Below are 12,700 nucleotides of genomic sequence, written 5' to 3'. Positions count from 1 at the left end.
AGAGAGAGAGAGAGAGAGAGAGAAGTGTAACGGAGGCACTTCTCTCGATGAGGCGCGTGTATAAATATGCAAGGAAAATTACCTGCGCCATGGCGTGAGCTACCATGAGGAGGGCTACTTGCAGGGGCAAAGTGTACTATACAGGGTGATCTATAAACCTGAATATAGCATCTGCAATGCTTGATATTTTTGATACCTTTAAGAAAAATTAAATTATTCCTATAAAGATAGTTTTGTGTTTTGTTGTTTTCCAATAAAAATATTTTTATCTTCATTAAAACGAATGTTATTCATCTTTTTTTGCTTTTTACATTTGAACAAGAGTAAAATAAATTCATTAAAATATTGATTTATATTTCAAAGTTAGTAACGAAGTGGTTAAAAGAAGATGCAGAAGAAGAGGCCGGTTATGAACCACCCCATAGATTCAGTTTGCAAGTGAGCGAGAGAGAAAGTTACAGTGTGGTAAAGAGACGCGATCATAGGAGAGTGAGAGGGAGAGAGGGATAACAGTCGGTGGCACAAGAGGAAGGGGTGCAGGGTGCTTAGGATCGATAGATATATAGAGGCAGAAAGGAACACAGGAAGCGTCTGACACCTGGGAAACTTCTGGGGATGGTTTCTTACGAGGTGATTCAACTCGAACTAACAAGCCGTTTTTCAATACTGATCGATAATTCGACTATGCATTTTTACATCAAATTTTCTCGTTTCAGCGATCGCGACTTAAGATTATCCCTGATATAATGATTATTATTATCGAAATTATCGTACAAATAAATTTACATAAATAATTTACATAAATGGGAACTTTAATTAGTAATAAAGTAGAAAATGGAGGAAATTACTTTGATTAAGGTATTTATTCATCTTCCCTTCAACAAATCAATTTTGGAGACGACAAACGGCAGGAATTAAGTTTAACACCTAATACTTTTCTTCAGAATAAAAATAAATAGTAAATGTATTATATGCAACAAGTAAATTGGCAGAATCAATTAATTATAATGTATATAAATTAATCACGGATTAAGTTATAAATTTTTTAGAAGCAATGTCCTTATCTCTTTTTATCAACTATTAAATAATAACTTGAGTGCAAATTTCTATATTTTAAATATATTTTATTGAAAAACTGAAGAATTATATTATGTTAATGAATAAGAGAGATTTTACACTCTGTCATGTGTGTATTATCTGTATTCTGCAGATATGCTGGATACAAATTTGAAGTTAAACATCAGGAACGCGCGGGCTTCAGGTTTTGACAGCTCAAGTACAAGCTATTAATTGGTCTGGCATCGTCCTTTACTGTCCTCTGCAGTGCAGAACCAGATAATCGTCATAAATATGCACGGTTAAATTACCATGAATCAACAAAAATATTTGCTTCTCTTACTGTTTGTTATAGAAATTCAATAGAAACAAAAATTTGGGAACAAAAAAAAAGTAATTATATACATTACGTGTGTATTTGGATATATGTTTGAGGATTCGTCAAATATTCAATCAGGGACAGCCGAGATTAAACCGAGAATTTTATGGTGACAGTGGGAATATCTGAAACATGCCGGGAGATGAATATTTCACTCGAGTGATACAGACATAGTTTATCCGCACTGTCAACTTGGCGGATTAAATCCCGATGTAATTCCTGATGTGAAATTTTCCGGAGAAGTTACAATAAGCTCTGAAATACACCAGAGATTAAATTTTTAATATATATAAAGGTTGTTGTATATTGTGCTTGCTTTTCTGCAAAAATCAGATAGAGCTTTAGAAAAATATTGTAAAAGATTTAGAAAAGCTTGACATTTAAATATATCATAATATAACGAATATATGTGATACAAAATAAAAATATTACTGATATTCTTTTAGAAATGTATTATTTGGAAATATTATAAAGAATCCAAAAAAAGCTGAACTCTTTTATGAGTCATATGCGTGAATATGATATTCTTCTCATGGGGATGAGTAATATACGTACATATATGAAAGGGAGACGCGATGCTAGCATGCCGAAACGAACAGCGAATACTTGGCACCCCTATGATTCCTCCGCTTCTCATCTTCTTTTCCCATGTCGTTTTCACTTTCCCTCAAACCCTCGAATCTTTCTTTCTTTCCAGAAATATCGATTTTTGGTATAATTTCTCTTTTACAAGAAAACTTGATTTTCTTTACAATAAGTTTAAAATAATTATCAGCATTGGGTAATATTAATGACATATTCTCTTCTAAGTATGTGTGCGCGTTAAACGCATCGAAAGTGCAATATACATACGTAACGTAGTTTGATTTATACAGCTGCTAAATGTGATCTCTATTAAACGTGTACTTTGTATATGGACTCCAGAGTATGGTAAATCACGAGGGTGTAGCATCGGGTGCGCTCCCATGGGACATAATAATATAATCGTGCCCCAAAGTACCAAGTTCGACACCGCCAACGTCGGACGAGCTTCAGAAATAATTAACAGTCTAGCTCCGTGTCTCTTAGCTTGACTGGCATCATTGGTCGTCGAGAAATATAACGTCTCTTTATCTACAGATTAAATTTTCTAATACAATAAATAATTTAATTAATTCTTCTGCAGACAAAGATGCGAGAAAGTAACTCGTTTTTAAGATTACTGTAATTGCGGAATTTTGTGAAATTTGTACATAAAAAAGAGGTCAAGATAATTGATTCCAAGACATTTTTTAATTATTTTCCCAAAGTTAATACTTAATTATTAGAATTTTCTAAATTAATAAAGATATAATCATGACAATATATGTAACATAATTTATTACACGTACATTTCCAAGTAAGTGTATCTACGATAATATTTCACTTAAAAGTTACCAAGATGTGGAGTCTCTTGAACATTTTAATTATATATATACATAAGTAATTAGGAACTCATTACGCATCATCTTCGTAAAGTACAAATAGTTCTTCTCGAAGACTACGTTCTCGGAGATTTGCTTTATATAACAAAGAGGTAACAACCACCCTCATATAGGCGTGACAACTCACGTGTCTGCCCACGCAGTAACTCGTGCATACACGTGAAACCGAGCACGTGAATAGGGGAGCAGGCTTTGATTCGGACTTTCGAGCGACTCTGCGAGAACTTTACGAAGAGGACAACGAGGGTTGGTGGTGCTCTCTGCGTGTGGAAGACCTCGGGGAAATCCTAATATTTTAACCAGCGCGGCGGCGAGGTATGAAAGGACCCGCGCAAGCAGAGCACTGAAAGGGAAATAGGGTGTTGTGCCGAGTCATCCCTGCGTCTACCCTCGTAGACGAGCGTCTACATACGTACATATCCGTACGCGGTACCCCTGGAGGGAAGTACTTGCAATTAACGCGGTAAGACTTGACTATTGCAAAGGGTAAGCCGTTCCTTCACCCTCCTCGGGTTCTTTCGGTTCCGATTCTCATTTAAAGTGAGCTTGGAGGAGACGAGCCGGAATTTGTGCTCAGTTATTTGTCAATGATACGTATAATTTTTACGCCTGTAATTTACGTATATAATTATACTATCAGTGACATAATGCTGTTTGTTATATATTAAAAAATATTTTACACACACAAACATCCTTTTGCTACGCTTATAAATAATCTTAATTATCTTTGCAACAAGCGTATTCTCGATACGCGTATTCGAGAGTGGATTTCTTTCCCCATACCGGAAATTGACTGTCCATTGTGCTACTAAGTGCATATCCGTGTGAAATCCCAGCGGTACAGTCATCTCGAATTTTCGAATATATTCTCATGTAAAACGATCGGTCGCCGTGACGAATAGATTTTGTTGGTGCATTTCTTACAATTGTAGCATCGACGATTTTATACGGGAAGACCGCTTGTTTATGTAAATCGCTATAAAATATATAGTGTCGTACATAAAATCAATAAGTAAAATTCATGATTTTTGTATCCCAGTGACAAAAATGATAAGTTACTTAATATTAGTATTATAGTAAAATATATAAAAATATATTTATATGTATGTAAAAATAATTTTTATAATCATATAAATATATTACAAATATGATAATAAAAATATGATAAAAAAAATTACTTACTCACGATTTCAAGTTTCGACACGTTTGACGAAACTTGCACGTAGAAGGAATAAAATATTTCAATATTAGCCGTGCCGATGTATTTTCAAACTTATTACATTTGACTCAAATAAAATGTGCAGAAAAAGCAGTTTCTTAGTGTTGATAACACGATGAACGTAACGATTATAGGAGCACGTGCGTGCAAAGTTATTGAATGTTTCCGCAGAGCAATTTCGTTCGATTATATCTCGGCCGATATATCTCGCATTTCCCCAATCTTTCTCTTCTTTCTTCCATTCGATTACTTGTTCCGGTAGAAAAATGGCAATGACGGTATCATATTCCCGGCTATTTGATAGACCATTCACAAGAATATTCCGTCGATAAAAGTTATCTCACCGTTTTATTCTACGGTCAGACTCATTATAGTGTTCTCCTTATCATGTCATTTAATGAATTTGTGCCTAGAAATGAATGAAATCTCGCGTATATTCATATTCTATCATTTTTGTATCATCTCTTTTTATTGAATCGTATTTTGCAATTCATAAAATAAAGGAATGTTATAAATTAATAATTTTTCTCGGAAAAAAGAGAATATACTTGCTAATGGCCAACGACAATAGCGTAGTATGTCCAAGTCTAATTATAATTTGATAGCTTTCCAGCAGTCTACTTTCTTCGCGTCACATGGCAAAAAATCGCTGAAAAGAAGAAAAAAGAAGAAGGATTCGGCTACTTCTGCTGACATAACGCTCATTCTCGGAACCACTTGCAATTCTTCCGCTTTCAGCGTGGAGGAGACGCCTCTCGGGCACCGCAAAACTGTCATCGTGTGAATAGAAAGCTCGAATAGAGCTCTACGACCGTTCCTTCTTCAATCTGAATCCTTTCACTTTTTAACCCAGTTTCCATTGTCAGACTACTAGCCTGTGTTCCTGTCACGCTTGCTGATTACCGAACTGTCTGTATAGTTAGTACTTATCGTTTTTTTTTCATTTCTTAAAATTATTATCGTGTCTTATCTTGCCTACAATTAGATATACATATAACAAATAATGAATTAGTTCATATATTCTATTTTTAATAAATTATATTAAAACATGTGACACACATTTATATATTTAGAGCGAAGAAATTTTTATTTACGTGTCTTTTTTACCTGTCGTATACACTTGTACGTCTATTTGTGTGTATTCTTGGAAAAATTCTTGGAATGACGTAGGTATATAAAGAATGATTAATACAAATCCTTGACGCTCTTTGGTCATCGTTTACAAGCACTTTGTTTCTTTCTTATTTTTTTTTACCTTCAAGCGGAATAAATCGTGGGCGTAATTTCGTCTCAAATAATTCTTACTCGTTTTCATGAGAAAATAGCATAAATGTATATTTATAAAATGGCGCGATTTCGTAAATAATTATACGTCCAAATGTTATTACAAAATATTATAAATATCTTTCTGTGCAAATGTATAAGAATTTAACGTATTATAATTAAATGTATATTGGAAACGTGATTTGCAATTATTTGGAATACAATAAAAAGTAGAAAATAGAGAACAAGATCTTGCGAAATGTATCTTAATAAAAAATAGTAAACATTTTTTTGAATACAAATAAGTATCTTTCAATACGCAACACGCGCGCGCGCAGAAAGAGATAAATAAATTAACATTTAAAATGTAGATCAACGTGATGCAGCAGCATAAGTAAACTACAAAAATCGAACTTTCACGCGTTCTCTCATGCGAGAGAGAAGAGCGAAAGGTACGTGACGATGGAGATCTATAATAACTCTGTTCATTGCTCTTTCTCTCTTTCCTTTCTTCGATCTAATAATAAATTTCTTATTTTATCTCTTCCTCGTTATTATCTCTGACATTTCCGCGCGTCTCCTTTGCGCTAGGTGGGTTTATTATAATCGTAGAGTCGCGATCTCTTTTGGATTACGTCAATTCTCTTATCCATAGTTTCCCCACTCGCGGCAAGTGTTTTCATTTGCTTTGGTCCACGGTAAACGAGCGCCCAGCGTAATAGTGCCGCATCAGGTATTGCCGCGCAAGGTATTCCTCGCGACCGAATCTCTCTGCGCGTATTTATTATTTTTAAAGGATTTTCTCAGGATTGTTATTTTTAAAGGATTTTCTTCTACCACTACTTGACAGCTGCCGACCGCAGCGAGACAGGCATGAGGACTTTTTGGATCATCGTTTTTTGCGTCATCACCGTGATCGCTGCGGTATACGCCAAGCCTACGATTTACAAAAAGAACCAAGATAATGTATTCGAGCCAGGTAAGCGAAAAATCTGCGATCCGTTCAGGAGCATCGCAGATTTAAATCGGTAAAAAAAAACGCGTTCGAATATTTTGTGCAAACAGATTTAAATATTCTTCTGTCCGCTTATTTTTGCTTTTCGCTTGGAAGAGGAAAAGAGAGATTGCGTGTGTGTGTCTTTGAATAGTTCTTAATTACGAAATCTGAATTCTTCTTAGTACACGAAGAAGAATGCGTCTCTGATGAAAATAAAAATCGGATGCAATGAGAGAGTAACAGAAGCGTAAACGAAACTTCTAGAAGGCGAAAATTGGAACAATGAAATGTAAAAGAAGCATTTACGCTTCTTTTACATTTTGTCGTTTCAATTTTCGTCTCCTAGAAGTTTCGTTTACGCTTCTGTTACTCTCCCATTACATTCGACTTACGCTCTGATTTTTATTTTTATCAGGGGTGTCGCCGGCACGTGTGCAAATTGTATATCTTCCATCTAGAGATATCCATCATTGTATAGCAATTTCCCTCTTAAGACAATAATAAAAAAAATGGATCCTTTATTTTACACTAAAAATTGCACGTGGACGAAATTGTGCTACGGGATGAGTTTTTCAATTTTGCCAAAGGATCGATCCTTTCAATTTGCGATTTTTACAACGTGTGAAACATACGTTGTCATTCCAGAAAGCCAAGTGAATAAGTTTTATCCTGCATACCGACATAACGAAATGTCAATACGATACACATAACGTCTTAACAATAATGTTCGAAAAAATCTATTTCAATTTGAAAGTATAGTTTGCTTTTTTCAGACGAGAAAACTGAAATAACGCACAGAAAAATGTCTACGCAGAAGAAACTTTCACTTTGATAATTAGAGTCTAAGAATCTAATTAACCACGCTAATTAACACGGAGATTGTATGTCCTTATTTCTTTTGCGCTGCGCTAGTTTCTTCTACGTGCATCGACCGCTTCGTGCATGAGTCGATGATAAGTGTATGTTAAAGAAAAGGTAAGATCCGAGGCGAAATGTTACTGGCCATATAAAGAGCGATCTCTCTCGAGAATTCTGAATTCGCGCGAACCGATATTCGACAGGTGAATGGAACGGGACGGTGATGTCAGCCAGGTAACGCGTAGGTTTCCGACAATCAGGTTCACTACGTACGCATATCGCGTTAATAACATGCATTTCTAGCTGTATTTTTCGAAATTTTTTACATGTTACATGTATTACGCATGGCGGGAGCACAGAGAGTGATATATCTTTTCTAATCTTTCTCGCTGCCGGCGCGAACGGTTGGAAAGGCGAATCGCTAAATAAAGTAAGACGCCCACGCGTAAAAGGTGTTAATAGAAGTTACATATATGTCGTCCTTGAATTGTCGTTACAACGCGAGAGAGAGAGGATCGGCGGGAAGAGGGGTAGAGACGATGTGTTTCTCAGCAACCAAGTGCAATCGTCGCTCGAGTGAACAATTCGAAAGGATTTCTCTGTGGTAGAATACTGTAGGTGTATACACTTGAATTCATTCTAGTGTGAACAGATGCCGCTATTATAATGTACATTATAGTGTACGTAAACGAGATTTGTGTTTCGCAGATCAGATGCGAATGTCACCGAAGATTATACATATTATATGAAGCGTATGACCATATATTACATTAGCTCGTACCGCTGCTGTAATTAAAATCAATATAGATATTCAATCCATATATATATATATATATATAAATATATGATATTTGCAGTATAGATAGCTCTATCATTGTCATGCGATTGCTGTATACGCGACATTTACTGCCGTCCTTAACATTTCCGTCGTTTAATTTTCGGTGTTTCAACTTTCTATTTTTTTTCTTGTATGCAGAATGAATGATTAACTTTCACTTTACTCTTGCACATACATATATTTGGTTTATGAATATCTTATACCGATTATTGGTAATCAATATAAAATAATTGTACAAGTTACGTTATCGAGTATCGATGTATATAGTGACCTACTAAATCAGCCGACTATACGTATACTATAAATATTTAATAATTGACAATTTAATATTTTTTTCTTTCAGTAATGGTACCTGTTTCATCCACGGTAATTCCATTGCCCGTGTACAAAGTGGGCTATGGCTTAGGTTTCGTATCGAAAGATAAGAAGACCCAATTATCGTCATTCAAACCAGAAGGTGGCATAAAATTGATTACAAGTATGTACAAAAAGTATAGCTTAAATAAAATTATAAGATCTTGTTTTTCCGATGAACTCTTTTCATAACTTTCTCTTTTCCTTATCAATGGATCGTGACACAGATGCAGATATATGTGTGAGCTGAATTGTAAAACAGATGTATATATTTTTTACTCATAAATTATTATACGTGAATAACGCACACGGTGTTGCACAAAAATAAATTTTTTATATAATTCACGTAAGCGATTTTCTACATTATCGTAGTAATTATAAACATTGATTTATTTATTCTTTTTCTAGTCAGCAAAGTGCAAGAAAAGAAGATCTAATATAAATATTCTGAATTATGTCAAGTAATATTTGTTGGATCGCATCTTCAGAGAATGTTGGAAACCTGTGCGTTCTGTTATTAATCGCACCTACTTATGCACCTGTTATTGTTAAGTTATCTTATTAAGCTCTATACACCAAAAAAATGGACCTCCATAAATGTTAATCTTTAATTATTTTATCATCAAAAATGTGTATTATCTCTAAGACATTAAATCAAAACTAGGCAGTTACATATTGTATGTACATGTATAAAGTTGTTAACATATCTACCTTATCGATTATGACCTAAGATGTTTTAAATGTTTATTTAAGAGATAGAAGATAATGCGAAACATTTATTTTGTTATAAATATGTTAATATATAATTAACTAAAAATAATATTTTTGTGATAATGCATCATTATAGAAGAATACACATATATTTCAACTATTGCTATATTAAAAAAATTTTATTCTATTTTTTGTAGTTTTATAACTCAATAAAAAATTTGTTGTAATGATGTTCTACAATGTATTATTAAGAAACGTCCATGTTATCTTCAGCTGAAGCAGCTGAAACAGTTGAAAAAATATTTAAATTTTAATTACATTAAGTACACATTATATAAGAAATATGATAACTGTATAACTTACAGAATTCATTGAACATAAAATCATCTTGATATTCCTTGAGAAATTGCGTAGATCTATTTTCATCAAGAAATAAAGAATAGACACGTTTCACATCATCAATACCGACCTATCATTTAAAACATTACAATAACATCATTACAATAATATCGAATATATTCATGCAATAAATTGTATCGCCTGTCCTACTTACTTCTGTAGTTTTTCTTCGACGGCTTACAAGAGAAGCTGTCGTAATTAATTGTATCGCGTATCTCAGTGATGTTTCCGAAGCGATTCTCGTTAACACGGTCAGAGCATCGTCGGTCATCTCGCAATCCTCCTCTTCGCATCTTATTTTTAAGATTTCCTTCAACTCCTTCTCTTGATACGGACTCGTTGGAACAATAATCGCACGATCCAACAAGTCAATTGGAATGCCATGAGGACTCTTATAATTTGTTCCTCTTATTCTTGTGATACCTACGTAATTATAGATTGTTAAATAACAATGATTTAATATTAATATAGTTAATTATTCGCGCATACCTCTGTTTGTTGCCATAATTACAACTGGAGCCATTTCATTCTCCAATGCCCGATTCAGAAATGAGAAACATTCGATATCTAACATATGTACTTCATCAATAAAAAGTACACCCGGAACTATTTCTGCCTTCCCTTCTTCCCTCCATTCTGCGACTTTAGCATTTATTTGATCTCGCACTTCAGATTTTATTTCTCCGGTATCTCCGGAGAATAGTGCTAAAAAGCCATGAGTTCTACTGTTTATCACATCAACTTCATGTAATGTCACAGTGTGCACGACTTCTTTGCGTTTCTGCAATTCTCCTTCTGGACATTGTACAAAACGCGTTTGCGAACCTGTTGCGTCATAATCTCGAGCTCTAGTAAAGGATCGTCCAAGTCTATTGATCTTCCCTGTGGCTTTGTCAATCGTTATAACATCACCAGCTTGTACCTGAAGATAATAAAAAGTCGTAATACAAACGAGGTATAATCTATTTAATAGACATATATACTAACTTTTTCTTTCATTAAGCAATCAATCATTTTATTTCCTAAATCATAAATTGTTTCCATCTCAGTTGTTTTTAATGTTAACTTGCCAACTTTTACTCCAATTCCAGTTGCTGGTCTATCAACTTGAATCTCCACCACTTCACCCTCTATGATTTCTGTCTCCTCCTTAATTCTAACTCCAATAGACTTTCTAATAGCTTGAGTTAGAGCTTCTGTTTTACTCATCTCTAAAGAATAAATTTCAGAACCAGCCATTGATGTAAAAGGAGTATCTAGGCCTAAAGCTTGCGCCATTCCCATAGCAATGGCTGTTTTTCCTGTGCCAGGTTGTCCAGCCAATAAAATTGCACGACCTGCTATTTTACTTTCCTTAATCATCTCTAGAATAACGCCAGCAGCTCGGCGTGCCATGAGCTGTCCAACCATGCCTTGAGAAACCTAATATAGTAACAACAAATGTTAATTTTTATTAGATTGTAAAAATATCAAATCTTTGAAAAAAAAAACAGAATATTCACATTGCGGGGCTCTAAACTATCATTCAGTCCTAAACCTCTGATATGAGAATGAGCACCAATACGCTCTATCCTGGTGACCTCACGTACTTCTTGCACATTAGTACTAATCTGAAATAAAAAATAATTGGATGCATGATACTTTAATATCTATGTATTACGATTCAAGTAATTGCAATAAAATGGATCAAACATTTGGTTGCTATGCCAATCAATAAGGCATAAAATTATATTAGTAAATTTATAGTATTGCTTTTCTTTATAATAGCAATATAATCCTTTTATACAAAAATAATACAAACAACATATATATACAATACAAAGCACAATAAAACTATATATATTAAAAGAGATACAGATTAATTGGCGTGGATATAGTTCTTGATTGAGATAATAAAACTTCAATGAGATTATAAAAAAAATAAACTTTTTTTCCTCTAAACAAACGTACTTATGGCAGATACATAATTAAATAATAAATCTTACCGCCATGCCTAATAATAATACTACTTCTTTCTCTCAAATCACGCAAACCGTGCGAAAACGTGTAGGCGGAAACGCACCGTCTACCAAAGCCGTTATATTTGTGCCTTGTTTGTGGCAGTGTGGCAAATATATGTAGTGGTACATTGATATGTAGAATGAAATGTTGGAGTCATACGAAAGTCGAGTAGGAGGAATGTTGACACCAATGACAAGGCAAATCCATGAGGAGCTGCGCACAAGGAACAGAGAATAAGAATTTCAACCTATCAGAAATCATGTATTGTGGAATACACAGTTTCTGATAGGTTGAAATTTTTATTCTCTGTTCCCTGTTCCTTATTCCTTTCATTGTACGTAGCCCCTAAGTCGGCGCGCTCGCCATTGGCTGCAAACGTGGCGTAAAGGTGCCTTTTCATTCTAGTGCCGAGTTCAGATTCCCACTCGAGTGTCACCCAGGTATTACTCCATCCTTGTTGTTTATCGTACATTAGTCAAGAACGACATAACAGCTGGTATCAGACTACCGACTCTGCGAACCGATCCGACTGCCAACTCTGACTGCCGACCAATAATGGACCAATCACAATAAGACTGATTCAATGTGATTGGTCCATTATTAGTGGGTGGCACCCAGTTGGATACGGCTCGATTGGACACGAGTCACTCACAGCGCTTGAGACTACAAAGCTCCTAGGCACCTGGTCACTGTGATTGGTGGTGTCTAATCGAGCCGTGATCAATCTATTCTGTGATTGGCGATACGCGAATTCGCTTACGCACGATCCGCTGCATGGGACATCACCCTAATCGTCTTTCTACCCCCACCATTGCCACCAGCGGTCCATTCTAGATGTCGATGTATCACCCCTTATTAGTCGGCAGTCAGAGTTGGCAGTCGGATCGGCTCACAGAGTCGGTAGTCGTATTGAAGAATGAGATTGAAGATTAAGAAAATTGAAGTTTGACCAATCAGAACAAAAGGAGTCAGAATTTCTTTATCCTCATTGGTGAAATTTCAATCTTTAATCTTCAATCTCAATCTTCAATTCATAGTCTGATTCCGGCCTTAGGTCACCTTAGGTTTATTCGCATGCTCCAACATCCTCCTATCGTAGTTCCTTATTCACTCTAATGAGCCATCGACATCTAGAATGGACCGCTGATGGCAATGGTGGGGG

At 35.1% G+C, this 12,700-nt stretch overlaps 2 protein-coding genes across 4 annotated transcripts; one reads left to right on the top strand and one right to left on the bottom strand.

Moving 5' to 3' along the window:
- The first annotated feature begins 5,958 nt into the window (after positions 1 to 5,958).
- Positions 5,959 to 9,113, top strand: LOC108768970 (uncharacterized). 2 transcript variants are annotated; one of them, XM_018519703.1, is made up of 4 exons: positions 5,959 to 6,128; positions 6,205 to 6,359; positions 8,417 to 8,551; positions 8,836 to 9,113. In XM_018519703.1, exons 2-4 carry the CDS (start codon positions 6,254 to 6,256, stop codon positions 8,862 to 8,864), a joined length of 270 nt encoding a protein of 89 aa, XP_018375205.1. In that variant the 5' UTR covers positions 5,959 to 6,128; positions 6,205 to 6,253; the 3' UTR covers positions 8,865 to 9,113. The 2 variants fall into 2 exon arrangements, with proteins under 2 accessions (XP_018375205.1, XP_018375204.1); XM_018519702.1 differs by having other exon boundaries at positions 6,090 to 6,359.
- A 240-nt stretch (positions 9,114 to 9,353) lies between these two features.
- rept (RuvB-like helicase 2 rept) lies at positions 9,354 to 11,625 on the bottom strand. 2 transcript variants are annotated; one of them, XM_018519700.1, is made up of 7 exons: positions 11,523 to 11,625; positions 11,040 to 11,147; positions 10,525 to 10,959; positions 10,027 to 10,459; positions 9,692 to 9,960; positions 9,502 to 9,607; positions 9,354 to 9,420 (listed from the first exon to the last, which is right to left on the bottom strand). In XM_018519700.1, exons 1-7 carry the CDS (start codon positions 11,526 to 11,528, stop codon positions 9,386 to 9,388), a joined length of 1,392 nt encoding a protein of 463 aa, XP_018375202.1. In that variant the 5' UTR covers positions 11,529 to 11,625; the 3' UTR covers positions 9,354 to 9,385. The 2 variants fall into 2 exon arrangements, with proteins under 2 accessions (XP_018375202.1, XP_018375201.1); XM_018519699.1 differs by having other exon boundaries at positions 9,390 to 9,607.
- Between the last annotated feature and the right edge of the window lie 1,075 nt (positions 11,626 to 12,700).

The sequence above is a fragment of the Trachymyrmex cornetzi genome, unplaced genomic scaffold (assembly GCF_001594075.2).
Source record: "Trachymyrmex cornetzi isolate Tcor2-1 unplaced genomic scaffold, Tcor1.1 scaffold83, whole genome shotgun sequence".
Classification (NCBI taxonomy): domain Eukaryota; kingdom Metazoa; phylum Arthropoda; class Insecta; order Hymenoptera; family Formicidae; genus Trachymyrmex; species Trachymyrmex cornetzi.
This window is presented reverse-complemented; position numbering and strand designations above follow the sequence as displayed.